This window comes from Limanda limanda, chromosome 16, assembly GCF_963576545.1.
Source record: "Limanda limanda chromosome 16, fLimLim1.1, whole genome shotgun sequence".
Taxonomy (NCBI): domain Eukaryota; kingdom Metazoa; phylum Chordata; class Actinopteri; order Pleuronectiformes; family Pleuronectidae; genus Limanda; species Limanda limanda.
In genome coordinates this window covers 21,398,719-21,424,534 of record NC_083651.1, presented here as the reverse complement: position 1 = coordinate 21,424,534, position 25,816 = coordinate 21,398,719, and the positions used below count along the sequence as shown (strand labels likewise).

General features: G+C 41.4%; 1 protein-coding gene across 3 annotated transcripts; it reads left to right on the top strand.

Annotated features, from left to right (window-relative positions):
- LOC133021318 (alsin-like) lies at nt 1-25,816 on the top strand. 3 transcript variants are annotated; one of them, XM_061088103.1, is made up of 41 exons: nt 1-201; nt 1,901-2,095; nt 2,585-2,745; nt 2,998-3,222; nt 3,797-3,987; nt 4,196-4,228; nt 4,322-4,522; nt 4,836-4,960; nt 5,100-5,308; nt 5,598-5,646; nt 6,067-6,248; nt 6,710-6,878; nt 7,396-7,492; nt 7,635-7,712; nt 7,850-8,077; nt 9,969-10,140; nt 10,481-10,676; nt 11,506-11,571; nt 11,848-12,007; nt 12,220-12,351; nt 12,793-12,921; nt 13,231-13,254; nt 14,666-14,736; nt 15,108-15,174; nt 15,346-15,524; nt 16,231-16,296; nt 16,625-16,723; nt 16,995-17,159; nt 17,432-17,543; nt 17,858-17,935; nt 18,171-18,307; nt 18,543-18,695; nt 18,787-18,901; nt 19,491-19,648; nt 21,618-21,710; nt 21,837-22,016; nt 22,156-22,201; nt 22,307-22,368; nt 22,781-22,930; nt 23,280-23,376; nt 23,554-25,816. In XM_061088103.1, the coding sequence occupies exons 2-41, from the start codon at nt 2,076-2,078 to the stop codon at nt 23,590-23,592; spliced, it is 4,914 nt and encodes a 1,637-aa protein (XP_060944086.1). In that variant the 5' UTR covers nt 1-201; nt 1,901-2,075; the 3' UTR covers nt 23,593-25,816. The 3 variants fall into 3 exon arrangements, with proteins under 3 accessions (XP_060944086.1, XP_060944085.1, XP_060944087.1); XM_061088102.1 differs by having other exon boundaries at nt 3-201; nt 18,540-18,695; XM_061088104.1 differs by lacking the exon at nt 13,231-13,254 and having other exon boundaries at nt 4-201; nt 18,540-18,695.

Below are 25,816 nucleotides of genomic sequence, written 5' to 3'. Positions count from 1 at the left end.
CCTGCGCGGATTCCGTCACACTGCTTCACAACAAACACAACTGTCACACTCAACTTCTGCTCTGTCTGCGCAGCCCTGATTTAACCTCATCCAACTAGTCGTAGATCCGTGTTCCTCTGCAGGGACTCGCAGGTTATCCCGGACTCATCCGGCTTCGCTGCATCTCACACGTCTTCCTCCAGAGATGACACGGGCACGTCGGTAAGTTTAGTTTGCGTCTGTAGTTAGCGTTAGCATGGAGCTAGTTCGAGGCTCGGTGTGTTAGCTTATTAGCTTCACCCTCAAAATGCAGCGACGACACAGGACTTCTGAAGCAGGAGATATAAAAGTACCACATGGGAAAAACATGACGATAACAACACTGACAGCTGGGTATTGAAGTTATTTCGTTCTCTGTCGGTGGCCCCGAACACGTCTGTTGTTTCTAATCTGCCAGGTCGGTTCTGAAAGGCTTTATTTACTGAGCTCAAACACATCAATAGTCGCAGCGTTGACACAATCTGGGGAAACAAACCCTGGAGCTCTGTGATCACGTGACGAGCTTTCCCCACAGACACGGGAATAGATCAGGGAATAGATCAGTGTTATTACTGAGTTATTACTCTGTGGATGGTCAAGCGCTTTACATAACATGTGCACGTCGCCATTGCTAAACTCTGAGTTGTTGGGACTTGTCAGCACTGGGGTGTTACATATAATCAGTACAAAGTTAAGATAAAAAGAAACCCCTCCCCTGTAGGCACTTATGGTTTAGTGTTTGGGATATGGCTGAAATTAATATTGTAAATATGACAGTTCGAACTTGATCTTGCAAACAGAAGGTTGAAGAATTAATCGTTTTTCTTTATTGTATCTTTGCATATCGAAGTATATTTTACGTCATTAATTTCAGTATTATATCATAAAACAAAAGTAATATAGTGTTTTAATATCTGAGTAATAAAAAGGTTTTATGTAGTAAGATACAAATAAGTCATATACAAACACTATTCTATGTCCAAAGAATTGGTTTTCAGAAGTTTTCAGATCATGTAAAAGTTTTTTACACATATGTATTACATGCAGACTATTTCATTGTTATTCTCACTACAAAATGAGAATTGACTTATCGTCAAATTGTTTTCTCAGGTTAACCACATATACGTTTTCCACAAGGACTTGCAATGTGATTCAGTCTTGGTTATTCAAATTCAGTTTGCACATTGTGTCCATTGTGGAAGACATTGGATCAACATGTTTTTGTCAAACCTAATACAGTTTCTATACACGCCCAACATAACATGTGACATTACATATCTCTAACTCTTGGGTTAGTATTGGACAAAATATCCCATGTGGTCCATTTTAAATCCCCCATGATGTTCCTTTAAGGATAAATGGTTCTGCGTTCTTGTGGGTGAAGTCATGGTTTCTGAACACCGCGATGAAGATGGTAAAATTAGGTTTTAAGTCACACAGGAAGCTAAAAAGGGAACATTGAGTTAAGGTTTGGTTTATTAAAGTGAAGTGGAAGCAGGTTTTGCCTAGATGGCTGGATATCAATTTGATGATGATGATGCTTTTCAAAACAGTCTGAACTATTGTTAAAATATTTTTATAAATTAAATCAGGATCAGGTTTATTCCCAAAAGGGTTTCAACATATAAGGAGTTTTCTTTGGTGTTTGATGCATCACAAACATATTTTGTGGGGAAATTAGGGCCAAAGATTATGCAGCAAGTCGTATAAGGAAAAAGACCAAGCTAAAAAACAATACACCACAAACATGGTTTAGAACATTTCTCTGATCCTGACCCAGAGGAGAACCAACTTACATATCGAATTCCTGTCTTTATTGCATATGTCAGTCTTTATGTCAAGTTAAGTAATAATGTGAATACTTCCTCTTATGTCTTGTAAGCTATAGGCAAGTGCCTGACGCCAGATGAACCACAGAGGCGTCAATAGCAGGACAGAGGATTCACTTGTTTCCTCCAAACGGATGTGTTGTTCTCAGTGAAAAGAAAACGCAGAGCTTTGATGGAAATGCTAGTAAAGATGTCATCAATGTCCAGTGGGATGGAGCATCTGAAGTGATGGAGAACATAGAGGAGAGGTAAATATGACACACACAGTCTTGTTCCTCTCCTGTTTATGTATATGTTAAGTGCATTTCAAGATACATTATCAGGCTGCACTAAAATAAAATGTTTGCAATTTAAACTTCTCCAGTATATTAGTGTGCTGGTTCGGTAAGAGTATTTTTGCTGTTCAGTCATGTGTTAGTATCCTCCCTCAACACATAACTTCCTGTCAGGGCCTGCAGATGTGAACATGCACTTACTGGTTGATCGACATATTAAATGGAATTCAATTCAACTTTCCAAGAACTCATACCACAATCCGGCTGTGATTCACAGACAGTGTCAGAAATTGTGTGTAAAGGACAAATAAATACACAACAATGGATTTAACTTAGTCTTGCTGTTAACCGGAGAGAATCATGATCTCAATTCTAAGGATAAATTGTGAAACTCTGCTGGACAGAGGTTCTGCACAGAATTATCTAATATTTGACTGATACATTTGTTGTGTTTTACTACAGGCCTGCATATGAGAAGGTCCCCACAACTCCAGAGCGAGGACTTCTCCACATCTGGCAGTCAGCGGGGCCCAGTCAGGAGCTCTCTCTAGGGAGAGTGCTGCTTTCCAGGCCTGTCCTGCAGGTCACCCTGGGAGAACACCATGGACTCCTGCTGACACAGGGTGAGTGAGGATTTGTGGTGAAGTGCAGCTGGAAAATTCAGAGCTATCACGTGAGGACTCACATCATCATATTATCATTTCTAAATGCATTAAAAATCTTAACAACATGAGGACTTTGAGATTTTGAATAATGTCTAGTAGGGTCATCTAAAGTGCTGAATGTGAATTGCATGCGTAAACAGGTGACAAATTATTTTGTAAATGTCGTAACACGGTGACAATTGGATAAGTAATGTTGTTGTTATCCTCCAGGCGGTCAGGTGTATTCTTTCGGGGAGCTGCTATGGAGGGATCTGAGCATCCCGTTGTCTGCTCCGGTGCTGGAGGAGTCGCTGCTGGGGAAGTCGGTGGTGCGTGTGGCAGCCGGCGGCTTCCACTGTGGAGCGCTGAGTGAGCAGGGCAGTGTGTACATGTGGGGGGAGAACACTGCAGGACAGTGTGGCCTGACTGAGAAGGGCACTGTCACAAACATCACAGGTTGGTTAACACATTCCCAACTAAAACCAGACCGATACGAACATTGGGGAGAGAAAGATTTCCAAATAATATATATTGGCCTATATATAAATATATAGTATTAAATTTGTCAATGACGTTTTCACTATCAAACCCTTATGACAAAGAAGAGTAATTAGGGATTGATATTTAACAGTTAAACGAAAGCAAAAATACAACTTAATTTATCGACCTTGAATTAAAAAAAGAACATACATTTTAATAATATCAAATGTTATCAAATGCACATCTTTTCTGCATTGTTTATTCTGTAAAATAAATCTTTTCAAATGCCGATACAGATATGTGTGAAAGGCCTGGCTGTAATCCTAACATCTCACATATCCTAATACTGTATAAAGGGTTTGTTATGCCAACTAGCAATATATTGTGTCGTATTCGATCTTTAAAAAAATATGAATGTATGTCAGGGCAACATAGATAGATTATTCAAAGATAAAAATAGGTTTCTATAGTTTTGGTGTAAATTTTCTTCAAGTTGCATTTACACGCTGAATGTGCATGTGTGTGATGATCATGCCTTGGCCTTGTGTAGTTTCAGAGCCATGCCTGGTCAGTGTCGTGGACAGTGAGGTCGTTCCTCCAGCGGTGGTTCGGGTCACGGATCTGGCCTGTGGACGGGAGCACAGCCTGGCTCTGTCGTCCCAGAATGAGTTGTGGGCCTGGGGCAGTGGCTGCCAACTTGGCCTGGTCACAAACAACTTCCCTGTGTGGAGACCACAGAAGGTAAGTTTGTGTAATGTGATTGAATTTCAGGAGCCTAGTCAGATGTCAAAAAGTCAGAATAAATATAGTGTTTTAATTAATTTATTCTATTTGTATTTACCATTTGTTTAACTGAGCATACTGTCAACTCTTCTAAAACTGAGCTGTGTGCATGTGAGCATTTGAAACGACCTTTTAACGTAAACCTATATTATTATCTGTGTTCCAGGTGGAGCACTTGGCTGGCAGACATGTAATTCAGGTACTTGGTCACCGTGATATCTTCACTGATATGTTTAAAATACAATAACTATGTTCCACTTCCAGAAACACCAGCTCTGTTGTATCCCTGCAGGTGGCTTGTGGTGCCTACCACAGCCTGGCCCTGGTTCGCAGTTTACTTCCTCAAAACAACAATACCCTGAGGCCCCCTGAGAAGAAGGAGCGGGGCCACTCACCTCACAGCTCAGTGACGGAGAGGGAGGAATCGTTAACAGTTGATGATGCTCACTACTGTCCGCTGGGTGTGGAGCTGTCTGAAGATTTGATAGGGGAGGTAAAAATTCTCAGAGAGGACGAAATCAAACTCCGTATCATAAATACATTCAAAATGGATACGATAAAAATAGTGCAGAAATTTGCACTACAAGTTAGATGTAGCCTCAACAACAAGGAAGGAAAACAATCACATCATCTAGAGGCTGCAAAATAATTGTTGTTTTTGTGAGCTACTATCATAGGATCTTTGATTAGATTTTCCAGCTGCTATAACCCTACATTACTTTTTCTGTCTGCTCGTGTCTAGATGCTTTTAAAAGGATCAGTTGTTAAAGCAGCGGTTGTTGCCTCTGTCTGCTTTGCATTCACAGACGACTCCCAGGAGAAGAGATCCCAGACGATGGCTCCATCCTGTGGGGAGGTCAGCTGGCAGCAGCCCTGGCTCTGGAGCTGGCTCATGCCCATATTCTGGAGATGGAAAATCCAGCACTACACCGTACAGAATTATATAACTTATGAGTTTCTCTCTTGCATCCCTCTATTTTTTTGTTTCTACGTGTCTGCCCTTTGCTTTTAATATTTTTCTCTTTCTGTTGTTTCTCTCTTTTTGGTCTCCCTGCATTACACAACTTCAGGAAGTTACTGGAGTTAGACGGACATCTAACTCAGACTGACGGCCGCCCCGTGTCCCACCCTTTGCCTTGCTGGGGGGCCAATAAGAACTCAGCTTTTCCTGATGAGAGGGAGCTCCAGAACATCCTGAAGAAACTCTCTGGTCACTCGTTAGAGATGCAGCCCATCACCGGGCCGGGAGATACTGACTCACTGAGCAGTCACACGTCAGGTTTGTTATGTTTCCGTTTGGTTGAGCCTTTTTTCATTACTTTGTTCTGACATGATTTAATTTATTCGTTCATTTATCTCTTTATCCTCTTCTATTCTTACTCAGAAATCTGTTGCATTGTTCTTTCTCACAAATTTCAGTATTCATCTGTCAGTCTTTGCTTGCTTGTTTGTCTCTTTTTTGCTCGATCTTGTGCACTTTATAATTCTTCATTTATTCATTCTCTTGCTGTAATTGTTTGAGTTGTACCTTGACATGTGTGACTTTGTCCCTCCACCTTTCTCTCCAGATGACAGCTGTGTTTCTTCAACTCCTTCCACGGATCTTCTCATTTCCAGGTACAAAGACGAATCGCCAATAAAAAGTCAAACCACCAAGTAGGATTTCACTGACAGTAAAACACATTGTTTGGCCATGAATGTGGAAATACACTGTCAATCTTTATGGTTACTATTTTTATAACAAAATAAACTGCAAAGGTATCATTTGAGCAATTAAGATAAGTTTTAATTAAAGTTTATACCATGTACATGACTTGAAGTTATAACTCAAAGCTACTAAAACAACAGGATCCTCATCTACCTTCTTCTGATTCCGTGTCACTTCACTTTAAAATCCTCTGCACACAATGAAAACTGTTGAAGTGAATGAGACAATGCTGGAATGTTAAGCCATTCCGATACACACCCTGAATATTTGTGCTATGATTCCGACCTGATCCTGCTCTCACCTCTAGTGTATGATCTTCTCCCTGACAGTAACAGTGGAGTGTCTGGGCCGTACTCCTCCTCCCCTGTGTGTTTGGATGAAGTTCGGCTCTGTCTAGAGGCGGAGAAGAAGGGGCTGCAGGGGCAAAAGAGCTCCAGTCTTACAAATATACATCAGTGGGGGAAAACGGCAGGAAACAGGAGATGCTCCCTGCCTGGAACACCCACCCATGGTAGGAATGGTAGGGTGTGAACAACTCGACTATAGGATTTGGAAATATGCTTATTCACTGTCAAGAGTCAGAAAGGAAGGTTGATGCCCTAATCTCTAAATATGAAACAGGAGAGTTAGATCAGCATAAAGACTGGAAGAAGCTGTTCACCAAGAAATATGTTACTCCATGTAAAACATGCTATTTGGTAAGCAAATTAAAATAATTAAATCTATTTGTTTCAGCCAAGCTAAGCTAACTCCTAGCACTAGGTACATATTCCGTTCACAGATCGGCGAGAGGATCTTATCATCAGCAAGAAAGCAAACCTGTATCCTCATTGAAGTTGATGCTGCAGCAACTGAGTCATACCTGAAAAAACAACAAAAAACTCTTGAATGAACAGCAAAATCCAATGAACAGAAACTGATTTTTATCATCATATTGGATTTTATCATAGGATCATGTGTTTTTTCTTTAAGGGTCGCCACGGCGACGGCGGCCATGTCCCTGCAAGCCATCCTCTGCCGGTCGGACCCATGCTGCAGCATCAGAGGATGTAGGTGACGGGTTGCCGTCTCTGGAGACAGAAGTGTGGAGCTGGGGCCGCGGGTCTGAGGGGCAACTGGGTCATGGAGATCAGCTTGCTAGGTCTGGACATGCAAACACACACGTATAATATATCCTGGCTTTTAAAAATGTTCTCAGCCAGAGAAAACAAAACAAAACATAGAAGTGATATAAACTGCTTGTATCCGTTTCTTCTGATTCAGTGTTAGAAGCACATTAAGTACTTAGAATAAATCCCTTAATAAAAGACAGCAGATATGATTTGATAATAAGTCAATTCTCATTTTGTAGTGAGAATAACAATGTAATAGTCTGCATGTAATACATATGTGTAAAAAACTTTTACCTGATCTGAAAACTTCTGAAAAGCAATTCTTAGGACATAGAATAGTGTTTGTAAATGACTAATTTGTATCTTACTCCATAAAACCTTTGTATTACTCAGATATTAAGACACTATATTAATTTTGTTTTATGATATAATACTGAAATTAATGACCTAAAATATAGTTTAACCTTCAAATATACAACAAAAGAAATAATCTATAAGACTTTGTATGTATGTTGTACGTTTGTCTCTTTCTCTGCGTGTGTCCAGACTCCAGCCTCTGTGTATCAAGTCTTTAACAGGCGAGGAAGTGATTAAAGTTGCTGCAGGATCCCACCATTCACTGGCTGTCAGTGCTCAGTGCACGGTAACAGACACACACTTCATTATGTTATGACTCTCATTGACATACCACAATTTTCAAATTTTCTAAATGTTAGCATCAAATTGGTCCTAGCAAACAGTGAAGCACACAAGCACACTCAGACACACTATAATGTGCGTTGCAGGTGTATTCATGGGGCAGCAACATGTGTGGACAGCTGGGTGATGTCAACAGCCCTGTCACGGTTCCTCAGCAGGCGAAGGTCTGTCAGCCGGTCCTGTTCTTTCACTCATTCATACTTTCTGCCATATAATCACTCACATGCTTATGTCTGTAATTCTGTCATTTAGTAAATGTCCTGATAGCCCACTATGTTTTGTCTCTGGCGGGACTCTGTAGCTGTCTGACGGTCTCCGGGTTTGGGACGTGTCAGCCGGTCAGAGCCACTCCCTCCTGCTGGCTGACGGAGATTGTGTCCAGCCGATCCTGTTGTACTGTGGCCAGCATCAAGAGTCTTTATCAGCGCAGAATGAGAAGTCCAACAAGAGTCAACGGTCATGCCAGAGGTCACCCAGCAGGGCGGAGATTTATTCAGTCAGACCCACCCTGCTTCCCTTGTGCATGGAGGTTTGTACGTTAAAAACACACTGAACTATTTTGTTTGTGTTTGCCTTCAATGGTATAATTATAAAGCATCAAGCAATGACATGCACCACTCAGCTAATTTGCAGCGGCCGTCCACACAAAACTCAGCAAGCATTCAATAAAAGAAGATGGGTGTATTTTAATTTTCACGTTTGACTTTGTTCAGTATGTTGAATTTGCACAAAGATTGGCTCATAAACAACAGTAACATGATAGCCTGGGTGCCAGACGAACTTAGCCCCGCCCACAACATTTGTTGTTCGGGAAGTTCGGTCTGGCATCGCTCCGTTTGGGAGAAACTATGCTCGTACAGAAGCTGTACGGACCAATCAGATCGTCAGGGCGGGCTTTATACGATGATTGACAGATGATCTACAGTGACGTAATCAACCACGTCACCAGAGAGCGCTGCCTGGAGAGCTGAGACATAAACATATATAGTGTTTATATCTATGAGCTGAAATGTGTCGATGCTGCCATCGAGTCTGTTCCAGCAGACATCGACAGCGCATTCATTTTGAAAGAGGAACAGAGGAACGTGATCAAGGCATTTGTAGATCGAACAGATGTTTTTGCCGTCCTCCTACGGGATTCATAAAAAGTTTAATTTATCAGCTGGCCCCGATGCTGCAGCCACACAAGCAGTCATATAAATAAAAAGAGAGTGGGGGGGGCGCTACGCTCCTCAGCACATATGAGACAAAAGACACATAGGTTGGGACGCTGTTAATGTTGGCGCAACAAGGAGGTGAATGCTTGAAAAAAACGATTAGCCCCCGTTTCTCCTCCTCGCTGTCCTCCTGCAGAGCCATGACAGCGGAGCTCTGCAGCGCAGCTGGCGGATCAGCAGCTCCGTGGATTCCTGGTAGCGACGGATCTCTCTCAGAGCCTCGGTCCCGGGCCGGTAACGGTACCGGGCCGGTCGCGAGGCTCTGAGAGAGATCCGTCGCGGGCTTCTTCACGCCGCCGGCGGCCGGGGCTCTCACAAGAAGCCCTGGTCTCCAGCTGCTTCCTGGGGGCTTTGCCTCCGGTGGAGATACGAGCGGCATTAGCAGCATTTCCATTGATTTATTTAGAGAGTGAATAAACTCCTGAAACAGACAACTGAAAACAACTATGCGTCGCTTGACATACGTCACATACTACGTTGCTCTGATTGGTTGTAGGTCTATCCAATTGAGCGAAGAGGCACTTGGTTTCCTGGTTCGGTTGAAACACGCCCCATAATCACAGCCCAATGGAGCGGTCTCAGACTCATATTCTGACTAGAATAATGAGTCTGACAACGTCAGGCTAGTAACATGAGGTCATGGCAGGATAGTGTCATCAAACAAAAGACTCTCATTTACTGTTGCTATTATTTTTTCTTCCGCTGGTGGGATGAAATTGAACAACCGGTGAAAGCAGGAGAAATCCCATAGCAGCAGATAAATAAAGGAATTATTGATACAAGTCACATTACGAATTGACGAATTGGCGCTTTACACCCATTCGCATCTATACAGTGCTACTATATGCTGCATTTTCACACACTGCCGGTACAGCTGTCAGGGGCAATCAGGGTTCAGTATCTTTCCCAAGGACACTTTGGTATGTAGACTAGAGGAGCCAGGGATCAACCCACGACCTTCGGGTTAGAACAAGAAACAAGCCCAGGACAGTTTTTATTAATGAGAAAAACAAAGACATGTGTCTTGCTAATGTTACCGCAATCTTAGAGTGGGCAGAGATAGATGATCATCCCACATTCCTAACACTAATTATATACACACAGAAGCCTCGTCTACCTTCTTCTGTTTGTAGGCTCAAGGAAAACACAATCATGCCGTCCATTTATTTATGACATTAGTTTCTTCTCTGTCTCTGTGTGTAGATGGGTTACATTAGCAGTGTGTCCTGTGGTGGGCAGAGCTGTGCAGTGTTGGCAGACCAGAATGTCATGGGCTTCATCTCAGCGATCCACGAGCTGGCCTCCGGAGAGAGACACTTCTACTGCTGGTTGAGCAACACCAGGAAGCTGCTCCTCACCCCGCTACGCATCAGAGGTGAGACAGACTTCTGTGTCTCCACCTCTGACCCCTTCTGGTGGGGGGTTTTGATAAGGGGAGTTGATGGGAGCCTGTAGCCAATCCCAGCTGACATCGGGTGTAAGGACTTAGATCACCAGTCAATCACAGAGCTGACAAAAAAACACAAACATTCCTGCTAACATTCACACCATCAGACAATTTAATCTAACCATCCATGAGGAGAACATGCAAACACACAGAAAAGTCCCGGTGGTTCCGGGCTTTGAACTCAGCACTTTCTTGCTGTGAGGCAGCCGTCAAAATATAACAAATGATATGTGAAATAATGAATGCATTATTTGTGTCTCCTCCACAGAGGGTGTGTGCCCCACGTTAGGTGAGCCGTGCACTCATCTCTTCTTCTCTCTCTGTGAGAGTTTTGTCCGCCTGAGCATCCTGATTGGTCGACACGCCACGTCGCTCAGCTTCTTCCTGCATGATGTGCAGGGCGCTGATGTCAAGTCTCTTCCCCTACTGACACATACTGATGACTTCCTAGACATTTATAAAGAGTAAGGTTCACTCTTTTTTGTCTCTGTCCACCTTTAATTCTTCCGCTTATATTTGCTTTTCAAAACCTTCTTTTTTCTCTTTCATCTGTAACGGTTATGCTTTGTTTATGTTCCCATTTGTTTACTCCTAATTTCTCTGTTAAATCTAATGCCAATCAAATCGATTGCATGGTGCATTAACTGTTCTACTGTACATGGTCGGTATAATCAACATTTGATTATACTAACAAACAGACAAATCAATCTACAGTATCCTTCTCCATTATTACATTGATTTTTGGGAGGCAAATGTGTTTTCATTTGTTCTAAGTCTCTGTTTATCGTGTTTTTCCCACTTCCCCTCTAGTTGTTATATTGTTCCTCTCATTTACTTTGTGTTCATCCCACTTTGTTTAACAACGAATAGAATAATTGACATTTTTTGTATTCTTAATGTATCATCTCTCAGACAACACACAGCGATACGAGGGCAAACACCAATGCTTTAAGTCCCCCTGTAATAACACACACCACATACAAAATCTGCACTGACTGCACTCCAGGCTTAGGCATTCAAGTCAGTTCTTCTTGCCTGCACAGTCTGCAATCTTTTCATGACACAAACCAGGAAGGTGACTTGCCGAGTAAATACAGTTAAACATCAAGTTTCTGTTGACACTAGATAGTGCAAGAAGGGAAGGACTGTAAAAAGGTTGTAAAATAAATAAATAAAAGGTTCTATCTTTGATGTAAGTTGGTTTCACCAAGGTCATCCATTTGGCATTCTTCCACTTTATCTAGTGTTTGACTTCAAATGAAAATCCCTGATAAAAGCTCTCTATCTTTTCAGGTATTGTTTTGCACTTGGAAACTTCCACGTGATGGGGGGATTCCAGTCACTCCATAAACTCTCACTGTAAGCTCCTTTTATTCTTTATGTTCAGTCCTGCACACTTCAGACAAACAGACTCCTGCAGTCTCAGTAATTAGACCTGCGAGAGCAACTGCTGAGAGTCACAGCAACTCTATTTCTGTCTAAAAACCACCTCAATGTTTCCATGAAAAGATTTTGATGATCAATAAAGTAAATGGATTAGATTCCATTAACTAAAACAATACATATATTTAGTATTCAATAGATAAATGTCCTGCAGATAACTAAGTCTTGAGAGTATCCTATTTCTCCATCCAGTGAGGTTTTAGGTTCTCAGCACAGCCTGTTCGCCCAGCTGTGTGTTCCAGATCAGTCTGTCACTGGTGATGCTGATCTGGTTCCGTTGCTGTACTGGCCTTTGCAACACCTCCGCCAATACAGCCGAGTTCTGCTCAAACTGGGATCCTGTTACGATGTGGTGAGGATGAACCTCTCTCCTCTTTCTGTTTCGCTTTTTTCTCTCAGTCATTCTTTTGAGCTTCCTGTTCCCATCTCTTTCACTTGCTTCTTTTTATTCCTCTCTGTATTTCCCATGATTGAGTAACTGTGGATATATTGTCAGTTATTACCGTAACTGCACGATGCCGACACCACAACTCTATGTGTTCTGATTTTTTCTCCCCCCCCTAGATAACTGAGGAGTATCAATCCCTCAATCAGGGATGCAGTCACTATGAGTCCCTGTCTTTGTCCCTGCTGAGGAGGAAGAAAGAGGCTGAAACCACATTTCTCTTCTGGAAGAGCCACTCTGGAAAAAATACAGTGAGAACGACTCTCAAGTTTTGTTATTATAACCTACATCTCTCTTCTTTACTCTACGGGTTTGATGAGATACCCATCAGAGATTTTACATTTCTGATAAGAACTGCAAAAGACCCTTTTCACAACACGGGGATAAGGATGTTTCTGTTCACAAGATAAATTAAACGTTTGTTTGAAAAAAACGGACGCGTCTTTCATAGAAATCATGTACAGGGCTATTTTGGGGAAATGTAATTGAAAGTTCACCGAACTGGTAGAATCATAGCTTGACAGCTAAGAAGTCAAAAAGGTATGCAATTTAACCCTGATATTAATTATGAAATTAAGGGATTTATTGTTGCCACCAACTGTTTTTCCAAAGTAGAAAACATTTAGCAGTTTTCTCTTCATTGAGTTTGCCGGACTTTCTTACGGAGCTGTGGATGCGTGTTTGTTTTTCAGGAGGTTCTGCGTCTCCCGCACCGTCGTGTCGTGTGTGAAAGCAGCAACAGATCAATCACTCTGCAGAAGGCCGGGCGCTTCTCGAACCACTGGTTCATACTGTTCAACGATGCCTTGGTGCACACACAGGTACATACACACTAACACATGCAAACACTCATGCAAACACACATGCAAACACAGATAGTTTGCCCAACAAAAGTTAATGTGTAAATATGATTAGCCAACATTACCAGTAGTATAATCCTTCTGTGTAACTTTTCAAATGATTTAAACTTGTAAGCAGTAAAAAGCAACTGCTTAAACATCAGAGAAAATCCACAGGCTCTACGTCAGCCTTGCTCAGACCAGACCAAGCTTCATGTCCGGCCTCCTTGTGCTTCTTATCATCTACGTACCATCTTTTAAACGTTTACATTGTTTCTTTCGTTCACTCAGAATGCCATTCCCTCTCAAAACTTTGTAAGTATTTCTGACACCAGTTTATTCAACTTCACCTCCCACCAACCAGTAGCCTTCCTGAGCTTTGTCGCTGCAGCAGCATACTGTAACTGGGCTGGCCTCTGTTCACTTCTCACACTCTTGCAAGGGTCGCGTGGTTTTAGCGAATATATGAATATTAACACAGAGCATTGTGTAATGTTAAAGGGGCTCTTTGCCCAAACTCCACTACAGTTTTACTACTTCCAGATGGTTTCAGTTTGATTCGCAGAAATCTGCAGATACTTGTTAAACTCTCAGATAATATGACACAAAGCTAAAAACTAATGGAGTTTAGTACAACAGCCCTCCTACCTTCATGAAGGGTACAAGGTGTCTAATATGTAATCTGATTCATATTTGACTTGAAAATTGTGGATGTTGTGATCCTTAGCATTACAAATGACCTGTGTTAAAATGTATTTGTGGTGTGCATGATATTTTGTTCTGATGGCTGATTATGTCTAAACTGTAGCTGCTGCAAAACAAACTTCACTGTGTGCGTGTGTGTATTTGACTTAAGCTGCGTTTGTAACATTAGCGTTAGTCAGTTTGTGGTGAAAGGAATGCAACTTTCTGCTGCACTCCAGCTTTCAAAAGCATGTAATCCGAGACATAACCACATCTGCAGCTTTGAACAGGATGAGTCCGGATTGTGTACAGTTTGCTACTGAGCCCTTGTGTGTTTGGTGTGGGGTGGTTTGTTGATAAACTGCAGGTAGTGGAGAAACCTTCCCTGCTTCTCTCTCCTGTGTGTGGTTTGGGTTTATGTGTTGTGTTGTAGATTTCTGATACATTTTGATATTTAAATGAATTTTAAGCTATGTTTTTGTGCATTACCAATAAATAATTTTACCCATTTCGGTTGCTCATCATCACACATTGGGACTTTTTAGGTTTCCTACCTTCCTGTAGTTCTTTTCAGGTTAAATTAACTTGATCAGACTTCAAACTAACTTTAGCTATTTGGAAAATTGAATGTATACTGTGAGAAATAATAAAAAAATGTATATAGCTAGGTTTTGTCTCGACCACTAAAGTGGTGTGGAGACATTAATAATAAACCACGAAGGTCATGTTCCATTGAGGGAATTAGTGACACATCTTTTGCAGATTCAGGAAGTGGTACACAGTGACAGCTCATTAATCTTATTTAAGTTCCCTCACATGCATATACTGTATAGTAAAACTGAGAATGCAAGGTTTTGTGGTACTTCCCTTATCAACTTACAGTGAACCGCAGATGCACACTCATGAAATTTCTGAACATACTCGTTTTGCAATCGCAGAAAGTTTGATATCCGGAGTGTGGGAGTTTTCAGATCCACACACAGAAAGTTTAACCCGTACTCTCCTTCTGTCTGTCTGTCTGTCCATCTGTCCCCCCCTGCAGTTCTCCACACATCACGTCTACCCTCTGACCTGTCTGTGGGTGAAACCAGTTACTGCAGACACCAGGGGACTGTGAGTCTGTTGTTCCTCAAAATCCAAATTATGAATGTTAAACCTCACATAACTGATGCACATAAATACATAATGTAATGTTATAGCACCAGATTTGTTTGCCTATGCCACAACAACATTTAGGCCTGAATAGATTTTCTTTAGAATGGTTGATTTTGAGTTTACTGAAGCTCACTCAGGTCAAGAAAGCAGCAAATATCTCCTCAGAGGTGTGAACATATAAACCTGCCAGAAACAAATTATCAAAACATATTCTGTCATTTTGCTGTCTATGTTAATGACTTGCACTTCACTCTCAGATCTTTCTCATAAAAACACTGTTGAGTGTATATGTTGAAGTTAATCTTTGTCCTTGTCTTGTGTGTCTTCAGCTATGCCATAAAGATAACATGTCCAGAAGAGAGTTTCACCCTGGTTGCCTCAACACCACAGGAAAAGGTACATTTATGGTTTGTTTATAGCATACAAACATATTCTCCTGGCATACATTAATGCCAGGAGTTTGTGCATGTAGAAAGAACTGCAGATTAAAAAAAAAACATCAAAATATATATATATATTTATATATATATATATATATGTATATATAACATTTTTTCCGCTCTGCAGAACAAGTGGCTACGATCTCTAAACCAGGCGCTGGATCAGGTGCTGGGTGGTGGAGGTCAGGGCTCATCGCCTGGGGTGACAGCAATATCTCGTACAGCCACCTACACGTTCACTGGAGAAGGAAGTTTTAAAGACGCCCTTTACACCGGGGGCTGGCTGGCTGGACGAGTTCATGGCAGGTTAGGGAGGACGTTTGTTCAGTGCCTCCCACATGATGGGAATTTTGTTGTGGTGGGAGGCATGTTACGTGACTAATGAGGCAGTTTAGAGGAGGAGAATGCAACCAAGGTTAAAGCTATAGTTAACAGATGTCCCCTACAGGCCCCACATGCAGGCTATTGGTGGGTGCTGCAAATACTGAAGCTACTAATGACAACTCAGCGCACAAAACTCAGACAGGTGTACGTCCAAGAAGGAGTTTGTCTGAAATTAGGCGTTATGCTGAAACTGAGTGATTTATCTACCTGGGCAGGACGCCCAAGTAGCCTTGGGATATTTGTGTGTCTGCGTGTGCGTGCATGGGCCTATTCAGTCTCCATCTCTAGAGCTTACATGTTATGTAATGCTTTGTTCCCAGCTCATATCTGAATTGCACCACACAATGATAACAGCAATTTGATTTCATTAAAACCTGCCGAACCAGTGGTGTAAGATAGTGTGAGGATGGACACGGTGTCTCTAGTTCAGCCCTCAAACTAGTTGAGATTTGTGGTGCAAGGAGATAGGGAATTAATGAGCTATCAGTGTATCTGCACGGGATGAGTTCAGAGTACAGCGCATTTGGTTGATTCAGACTTTGGCAGAAACTAATTACATAACCACAGAATTTAATACTGGCTGTGTAAATAGTGTATACAAATGGTAAGATACAGTTTTTTCTTTCAGAGGAACCATGAAGTGGCCAGATGGACAAACTTACTCTGGGAACTTTAAGAACGGACTGGAGGATGGGTCAGTACATTAACATGGTGTCATACAAAGGAGCTGCTTAAAATGCTGTTCATTTTCAACATGAATCATATCTTGAGCCTTAGGGACATATGTGAATGGAACATCAAATATGTATGAACTTGTATAAATAAATAATGTCTACATGATACAGAAATAATGTTGGGTAGGCAACTTGAATAATAATTTAAACATTTAGTTAGCAGATTCACTAAAACCAGATTTTTGCTATTTACAAATACAATTTGAGTCTGATTGTAAAAGTCTGATTGACCGGTAAAGTTGAAACTATTGCTGCAACATTCCTGTATACTTTGTATTTCTCTTGTAGCTATGGGGAGCGTGTAATGCCTAACAAAGTGCTTAATAAGCCAGACTGCTACCAAGGACAATGGAGAGATGGCAAGATCCATGGTTTCGGCAAGTACAAGTTAGTGCACTATTTTCTGTTGACTTTTTACTAAGTAACTAGCATATGAACTGAACAGTGTACTTCTCATCCTGTTTAATGTTTGTCATCAGCAGTAATTTGGGTCCGAGCAAGTCAACAGAATTGGGGCTAGGGTTCTACATCACCTCTTTATGTTATTTTCTTTTCAATCAGTGACCTGTGTGAGAAATGACAGAATCCTGGCAGTCTTGGTGTATTTTTCTAGACATGACCACAGGGCTGCATTCATGCCTCCGTGTGTCCTGCCCAGGTATGCCAGCGGCGAGGTGTACGAGGGCTGTTTCTATGAAGGGCAGCGGCAGGGTTACGGCATGCTGAGCTCGGGTAAACAGGCCAGGACCTCCTCCAGCGTTTTCATTGGACAGTGGGTCCAGGACAGGAAGACAGGATATGGAGTCCACGATGACATCACCAGGTCTGATTATTTCCTTTGCTACAAACCAGTAGAAAGCTTTTCAGCCTTTACAAGTTGGAAATTTATATTTACCAGTTGTGGTCAATCAATTATATATGTACTTGTCAGCCCAAAATATTTCAGTTGGAAGTGAAAAATAATTTCTGCAAACAGGCAGATTTCCAAACAGTCATTTGTCATTCTGACTGTACTGAAAAGTGTGCAGTGAATTAATTTAAATTTCATTTGACACACTGCTGTCATTAGTGACTGGTCTCATGTGTTTTTCCCAGAGGGGAGAAGTATATGGGTATGTGGCTGGACGACCAGAGGAATGGCCAGGCTGTAGTCGTCACCCAGTACGGTGTGTACTATGAAGGGACTTTTAGGGAGAACAAGATGATTGTAAGTTCAAAAGGCTCTTTACACATGTCCGAGTTTTGTGTGTGTGTGTGAAATATGGACTTTTTCCTTTGTTTTTACTGTAATAGATTGATAAGGTCCAACATAGTCCATCATAACTTTGGACTTTATTCTAAAATGTATTTCTCTATATTCGTCTGTTTTTTTTAAGTGTTCCGTCTTACACAGCGTCGTTCCTGCAGCCACCTTGCTCCTATTCAATTGTTCTCAAATAAGCAATTTTGGGGCATTTAAGTTAACCAATGGGGATTTGTGATATGACTGCATAAAGCTTGACTCATTGTATTTTTGATCAGGGTCCAGGGCTGTTGGTGTCAGATGACGACACAGCTTTCCATGGGGAATTTGCTGATGACTGGACTGTCAATGGGAAGGTAGAGATAATTTATGTCTCCTTTTTCTGTCCCGCTTTATACCCGTCATTTTCCTCAAAACTTGGGTGTTTCAGTCAAGTTACCTTTACAATTCTTTAAAGGCTACATGAAGATTAGCTACTTATTATTTTTTGTCTCTCAGTACTTAAATCCTTACCTATGTAGAAGATGACAGTTGTTAGTGAAGTTATTACAGAAGTCTTCACACAACGACTCCTCCCTTGTTCTTCCTCAGGGTGTTTTGTCTCTGGCTAACGGGGACTGTCTGGAGGGACTGTTCAGTGGAGAGTGGAGCACAGGCCTGAAAGTGGTCGGAACTTACACCAAACCAGCTGCTGATGAACCTGACAATAAAGAGAGAAACAGCCTGTTGTGAGTATTAAATTGAATCGCCTAGAAACAGCAATTAACCTGCATCCTGAACTTATTTCATCCGAGCGCACCTCTGTTTAACAGCCACGTCTGACCTCTGCAGACTGTTGTGTGCTTTTCTGTGTTTTTGAGGATTAAAGGGAGACTGTTGGATGTTACCAAAAAACAGGATATTATACTTTCAGTGTGAAACAAATGTTTAAAATGTGTGAAACTCTGTGTGCATGTGCAGCAGGCTGGGTCAGTATCTGGTGCCTTCAGCTCAGAGGTGGGGCTGTGTGTTTACTGAATGCTGGAGTCGACTTGGCTGCACTGCAGCTGGGAGAGGAGAGAGGACGACAGCCTGGGAGAACATCGCTGTCACAATAACAACTGCACAACGACACAGGTAAATATATCAACACACGCTGAAGCAAATATAAGTCCATACTCGCATAAATGAAAATGTATCTCTGTGCGTGTTGTTTTTGTGTCTGTAGTCCAAACCTCAGTAGGTCTCAGAGTAAAGCATTGGAGAGTTTGGAGTTTATTCCCCAGCAAGGAGAAGCTGTCACCACTGCAAACTTTGACAACATACGAAGATATCTCATCAAGGTACAAGTGAACTTTCTGCATCTCTGTCTTTGTAATGATCGGTCCATTGAACAATTTTACAATAGAAACGTAACAAACCTCAGACCATTTACAATGTTTTTTAACATTAGCTACAACAAAGTAATAATGTCCCTTGATATATATACTATATATATATATATATATATATACATGTGTTTTTTTCCTAAAACCTAATTCAGGCTATCAAAATGTCTCTAGTCTTTGGTTTAGTCTTTTCTTTTTCATCTCCTCAAACTGACCTGAAACTGTAAAACTTTGTATGGACACAACATCAGTGGGATGCCGCATTGCTGATGAATGAGACATTATGAGTATGTTGTTAACTGTTGTAACAGCTGGTTTACACTGAGGATTATGGCTTGGGTTGATCAACAGCTGCAGATCATGATGATTTACAGTCACTGGAAACACTTAATTGCAGGATTTTAAGAAGTTAGATGTTGAAACGACATGCTGATAAAAAACTGCTATCTGGTGTTTTTTGTCACTGATACATCACTTGACATTTAATACTTGATATTGACATAGAAAATATAATTATCTTTTTCTGTGTGTGGTTGTATGTCAGGCATGTGAGACTCCCATCCACCCTCTGGGCTGGCTGGTGGAGACGTTGATAACAGTCTACAGGATGACTTATGTTGGAGTGGGATCCAACCGCAGGCTGCTGAGACAGGCTGTCCAGGAGGTCCAGGCTTACCTCATCCATTTCTTCAGCCTTGTCAGGTACAGTTAGCTCCTGAGGTCTCTCATTTGTTTGCCTCTCAGGCCAAATCATTTGGCTCAGGTATGAACAGAGGGCTGTAGTCTTCAGCTCATGCTGTGATATGTTTGTAGTGGGAGGCAAAAACGAGAGAGAGTCACTGCACTGACTCAAGGTTCTGACTCAAGGTTCAGACAAAAACAGAGCACACACACGGTTCGAATTAAAATGATTCATTAAACAATTTACATGAACAACTCAGGTTCATGTGAAAAATCTGTGCAATCACGATGTTGCTGAAAACCTAATAAAGCAAACCAAACAGAGAGTGAGAAAAGGCCAGTTTCACAGAATTTACCAGGTCAGATGAATCTTCTCTTACTGGTGACCTCATCTCTTCTTGAATTCTACTGGAAAAGGGAGAATAAACAAGACCAAAGTTTCTCTCCCTTCTGACAAGTTACTCATCCCCCTGTCCTTGCTCCACCGTGTCCTGGAAACTGGTTCACCAGTAGCAATACCACATGTTTTCCACAAAATAGAACATATTTCGCATGTAGTATAAGAATCACAAAAGTCTTGGATTATTTGTTCCCTTGTACCCCAGAAGGTATTTCTCTTCTTTTCTTTTTCTATTCCAAGTTTGGGTCATTCAGATGGAAAGTATGGCCACACTCACTACCCTCCGTGCTCTCACTCAAAATGACAAGTCTTCAGCCGGTGAGACATACACTGCTGAAACAAAGATGGGAGCTAGAAGTTAGCCTGTGAGTAAAGGAAACGTCGTCTTCTAGCAGTTGTCAGGCGGTTCACATTCATATGGACGTAGCTTTGACGAGAGGTCCGATGGGAGGGGGTCGCATGAACTGGTTGCATTTTTTTGTATAGCCTGGTCTTGCTAGCTTTTCCAGGATTACCAACCCTAGCTATGAGTCAGCCTGATATCAACCTGAGCCTGAGAAGGAAATTAGATCTACTGTCCTTTTTGTTCTTTCACAAAGTAATTGCGCTAAGGTTTTCTTTCAGCATACTAACAGCTGTTTTATTGGTCCCTTACATCTGTTCCGTACAGTTGTTTATTTGTCATTATTCTCTGACACCCTGGTGCTGCATGTATCTATAAGTGTTGCAGCAGTCAACCGATACCAGCTGTTTTTCTTTTTGTTGCTTATTTTTACACATTTGACAGCTGACATGCTGTGCATCATGGGAAGCTGCCGTCTCTTCAAAATGACAGCAGAGGGAGCGCGGACGTCCTGTCTGGTGTACACACCTCCTTCACTCCCGGTGCTCTTCCTCACATCTCTTCTCTCTCACATCACCTGCTGGGAGGAACTAAGATGTGAGGAAGTGACATGAGTTGGGGAAGCGAGGACCCATCCATTATCTATACCGCTTATCCTTTGAGGGTCACAGGGGGGGAGCTGGAGCCAGTCCCAGCTGACATTGGGCGAGAGGCGAGGTACAGGACAGGTCGCTATTCCATCACAGGGCTGACATACATGAGACAAACAACCATTCACTGTGGGTGGAAGCCTGGGGACCTGGAGCAAAACATACCTCTTCTTGCTGTTGGTTAGTGAAATTAGAAAGCGACCTAAGTAAACCAAGCCAAGCAGCAGGGAGGTAGAATTTATCAGATCTGCCCTGTGAGGAAAATATGAGGCTATACGAATAAAATCCAATTGATTGATTCTGTGGACACAATGACTACAAGTTTAACTCTGAGCTAGTGTTTGACTATATTGATTTTATCGGTATTGTGAGGGTTGATATTTCAGTCCACAGCTGATCATTTTCCAGCACAACAAAAAACAATATGGCAACGACAGAAACAACATAGGTAGAGCCTGTTGTCATGATAAATAACCCTGAGGCTAAATGGACCAAAGGTGAAATCCAAAATATATTACACTCTCTTATACAATTTATGTTACATACTTTAGTTCATCATAAGAAATACACTTTACAAACATATGTCTTCGTCTGCAGGTTTCTTTTTCCTGGGTTACCTGATGATGGCTGCATCATCCCAGAACCCCCTGCCTCTCCATCCAAAAGCAGACACAACTCTACCACAGAAGGGTGAGTGACAACACACACACATACAGTCTATAACCCAGCCACATTTCCTAGTCAGCTCATCCATCTCTGTTGTATGTTAAACCTCCATCTGTCTTTCCCTCCTCTACCTGCACCTTTGTTCTCCAGCGTTGTGGTGGTGAGCTGCTCGTCTCTGCTCCTCCCGTTGCTGCTCCCTCGACTCTACCCTCCTCTCTTTACCCTGTATTCCCTGCAGGAAGAGCCGGAGGAGGCCCAGTACTGGGAACGCATCATCCGACTCAACAAGCAGCCCGACCAGTCCCTGCTCAGCTTCCTGGGAGTGCAGGAGTATGTACATGCAAAACATACACACATACAGACACTTATATGTAGTGTGTCCTTGCATCGAAGCATAGCACTTTACTGAGTTTGCAAAATATATTTGTCTTATTTGCTGGAGTAGTCATATTTTTTTCCACTCTTGTAGGAAGTTCTGGCCAGTGTGGATGTCAATTCTAGGAGAGAAAAAGCAGGTCAGATTCCAACTCTCTGTTTTCCTCTAATAGATTAACTCTGAGCCCAACCTACAGTTAGAATGTATTTTTTTCTTAAACTCTTTTTCTCTGCCTCTGTCTCAGATTGTGTCCAGCAGTAAAGATGCCTGCTTTGTTTCCGCTGTAGAGACACTCCAACAAATCAGGTAGCTCCCATGTTAACTGACATGACATACTGGCAACATCATAAAAACAAATTAATACAGTATATATATCCTGTTTATCTAAATATTGTGTGATTATCAGTGTGTGTTTAAGATCACAGCTCACATCAAACTTAATACAACAGAGGTTATTTGTGGTTTCAGGTTAAAGTTGCTAGGTTACATTTAAATTAATTCTTGAGATAAGAAGAATGGAAATTCATGAAGAGACAGAGACTGTTGGGACACTATTCTACCAAAGGTCCCATTTTATGACTCCTCATCAGTGTCCCCTAAACTAATGTGACCTGATGGGGCAGATACTAAACACTAATCATACAGCAGTGACAACATTTAAAGTTCATTTGTTAGTATGTAACCAATGAATTAAATATTTGTCTTCCTGCACATGCAGCACCACTTTCACTCCTTCAGATAAACTCCTGGTCATCCAGAAAACGTTTGAGGAGTTGACCCAGGAAGTGAAACCTATGCAGGATGGTAATTTCCTGTGGTGCATGGATGACTTGCTCCCCCTCTTCCTCTACGTGGTCCTCAGAGCGAGGTGTGTAATGTCCCACACAAACCCACTCACACACCTTGTTAGTAGATGAAGAGGCTGCATATTGTCTACTCTGCAGTTGGTTTCTTATTTACTGAAAATACTACGAACAAGAAACACAAAGTAAGATGAGGGATTTTTCTTCTCGGACCAACAATAAGGTGGAACTGTTACTGTAATGTCTTCACTGCTGGTCATTTTTCTTCTTGGAATGGAAACTGTTCTGTTAAAAAGCTCAAAACTAGATTCATCCCAGTGACGTTTTTCGCAATATGTGTAAAATATAATGGTTAGTTACAGTGACACATGGTGTGACTGGTTGTTAAAACATATTGTCTGCTCCGTTCTCCAGGATCAGGAATTTAGGAGCTGAGGTCAGTCTGATAGAAGATCTGATGGATCCCAACGTTCAGCATGGAGAGATGGGTCTTATGTTCACAACACTTAAGGTGACAACACACACACACACACACACACACACACACATATACATATTTGAAATCTAGAATAGAATCATCTCCATCACATTTTTTCCTCTAGGTATTTTTGAAATGGTTTATGTAGTTAAACCAACTCTTAAGCGTTGTCAGCAGGATTTTAAACATGTCCACTTGTTTCTGCTGCAGGCCTGCTACATCCAGATCCAACATGAGTCCACTTTGTAGGACCAGGTAGGAGGACGCCCAACAGTCCAACCAGACCTAGAAACCGCAGTGGTGACTCAGTGCTGCATTCACAAGAGCTTCCAGAACAAATCAGTAAAACCAGCAGGGTTTCACTAGTGGCCACCAGGAATCTGCAATGAGGCTGCACAGACAGAGCAAAGGGAGGAGACAGTGTTACACCTTTACCTTATGTCAACACACAGGAAAGGATGTCTGACACCTCAGTCATTGTTCATCCTTACGTTTACCTTGCGACACTCCAGTGTTCTTTCTCTGCTATTGAAGACAGTGTATATAGGAAAGTAAAGCATCGCCCTCTTGTGGACATGTTAGAAACCAGATTATTGTCTCGATAACATGGCTATAAATGGCTACTGTGGATCTATAGCAACACTTTTTGTAATAGACCAGTTGAGCTTATAATGTTTTTTTTTCATTTACAATATTTTCCAAAAGTCTAATTTGTTAGACTAGACTGGAATTAGCCTGTGAGGTGTTGTATGTCAAATTTGTCCTCTAAATTTGTCAAGTTTCCAGGCAAAGGGAACTAACTCATTTAGTCTGAAACATGACCACATTTTAAAGGGAAAATCACAGGTTAATAACGAATAATAATTTTATTATGCTTCTAATGGCTCAGCAGCATTAATGATAGCAAATTAACAGTGGATTTACGAGAGCAAAAACACTGTTGTTCTGGTCCAAATTTAATTAAGTTACTGGTGCCTATTTAAACTGTGTGTACGTGGTTGATTGAGTGCTGCAACTGCTGTTTTATAAAAAAAATCTGCAGTTGAGAACTGACAGAAGCTGTGTATACTGTCGGCTGGGGAGCGTATTTTGAAACTCGAAATATTTTTCTTGCACTTCAGTATGTTTTTAGCATTTTATATGGTGGCGTGAGTGGTGCATTTTGATTGCTTTGCACTGATATCAGAGCATCCATATGAGACACAGAGGAGTTAAATATATCCGAGTTCGACTCACCTCCGTGGCAGAGATCAAACCTTAGGCTCACCAGTCAGCAGCTGCAGCAGCTCAAATACAAACCTGACGACAAGTTTGTCTTTTCTAGTTAAATGAACTTCGGCTTACTTATTTTCTCTGTGTGAAAACAGAGAAAAAAGCCTTTGGCACTACATGACTCAGTTGTGATTTTATATTTTTGTCCGCATAACTCAAATAAAATCACATGGTCCGAAAGCTCTGAGTAATAGTAAGGGAAAAAAATCTCTTACAACATTAAGTTTATTATATGCTAATAACTTGCATAGAGATCAAAGATCCCTCTTTTGTAACCTCGCCTCTCGCTTCTTTGAGAGTGGTGTGTACAGTTGGGATATATATTTTCAGTGCAGGAGAGGTAGTTCACACTAAACAGACTTCCAGTTTTCTGGGACTGTTTACATTTTTTGTCGTCATTTAGTTTTTTTCTTGCTCTACACATCTGATCTGTGTGTGAAGGAGTTCAGATATTCATCACTAATATACAACTGACCGGTAGGACAGTAATAAGTCACTACAGCGGGACATTTTCTGTACTTGACTTAATATTAGTGAATGTATGTGTATGTGTATGTATTACAAACAAGTCTGACAAGGAACAATTTTAATGCTGCACTGACAGCATTGTTCGATTGAACAGTATAAAAAACATTTGATCAGCTACTGCACACCTCTTCCATGAACATCTATCACTGTGTGTTTTAATGCAGATCCAGAATTACCTATTTTTATATGTCATACCTTATAATCTCACTTACAAATGATTTCAATAACATACATTGTTCCTCTGAATCCATCTGTATATATTTGTGAAGTCCCAGATCGTCACAACGTCAAGTTGTATTGTAAATCAGAATGAAAAGAATTATTTTGGGCATTTATTGTTATAGTGTGATTTTAATATATTACAAATAATTTATAGCAAAGAAAGAATTTATTTTCTGCTAAATTTCCCACAACCTCCCCTGCAGTTTCAGGCCTCAACCTGTAATGTAACATATTGTTAAAGATATAGGTCCAGTGTCATAAAACAGAAGCTACATTCCGCGTACAGCATGTCCTGCCATCATGTTACTGACCGTTGATGACCTGAGTCTGTTGTATTGATGTCAGGAATAAAACTGTAAAACGCTCAGGTTGAATGCAGCATGAAACATTTTGCCAAAATAACAAGCAAGCAGCTGCTGGGTTCAAAATAAAACTATCTTCTAATTTCTAA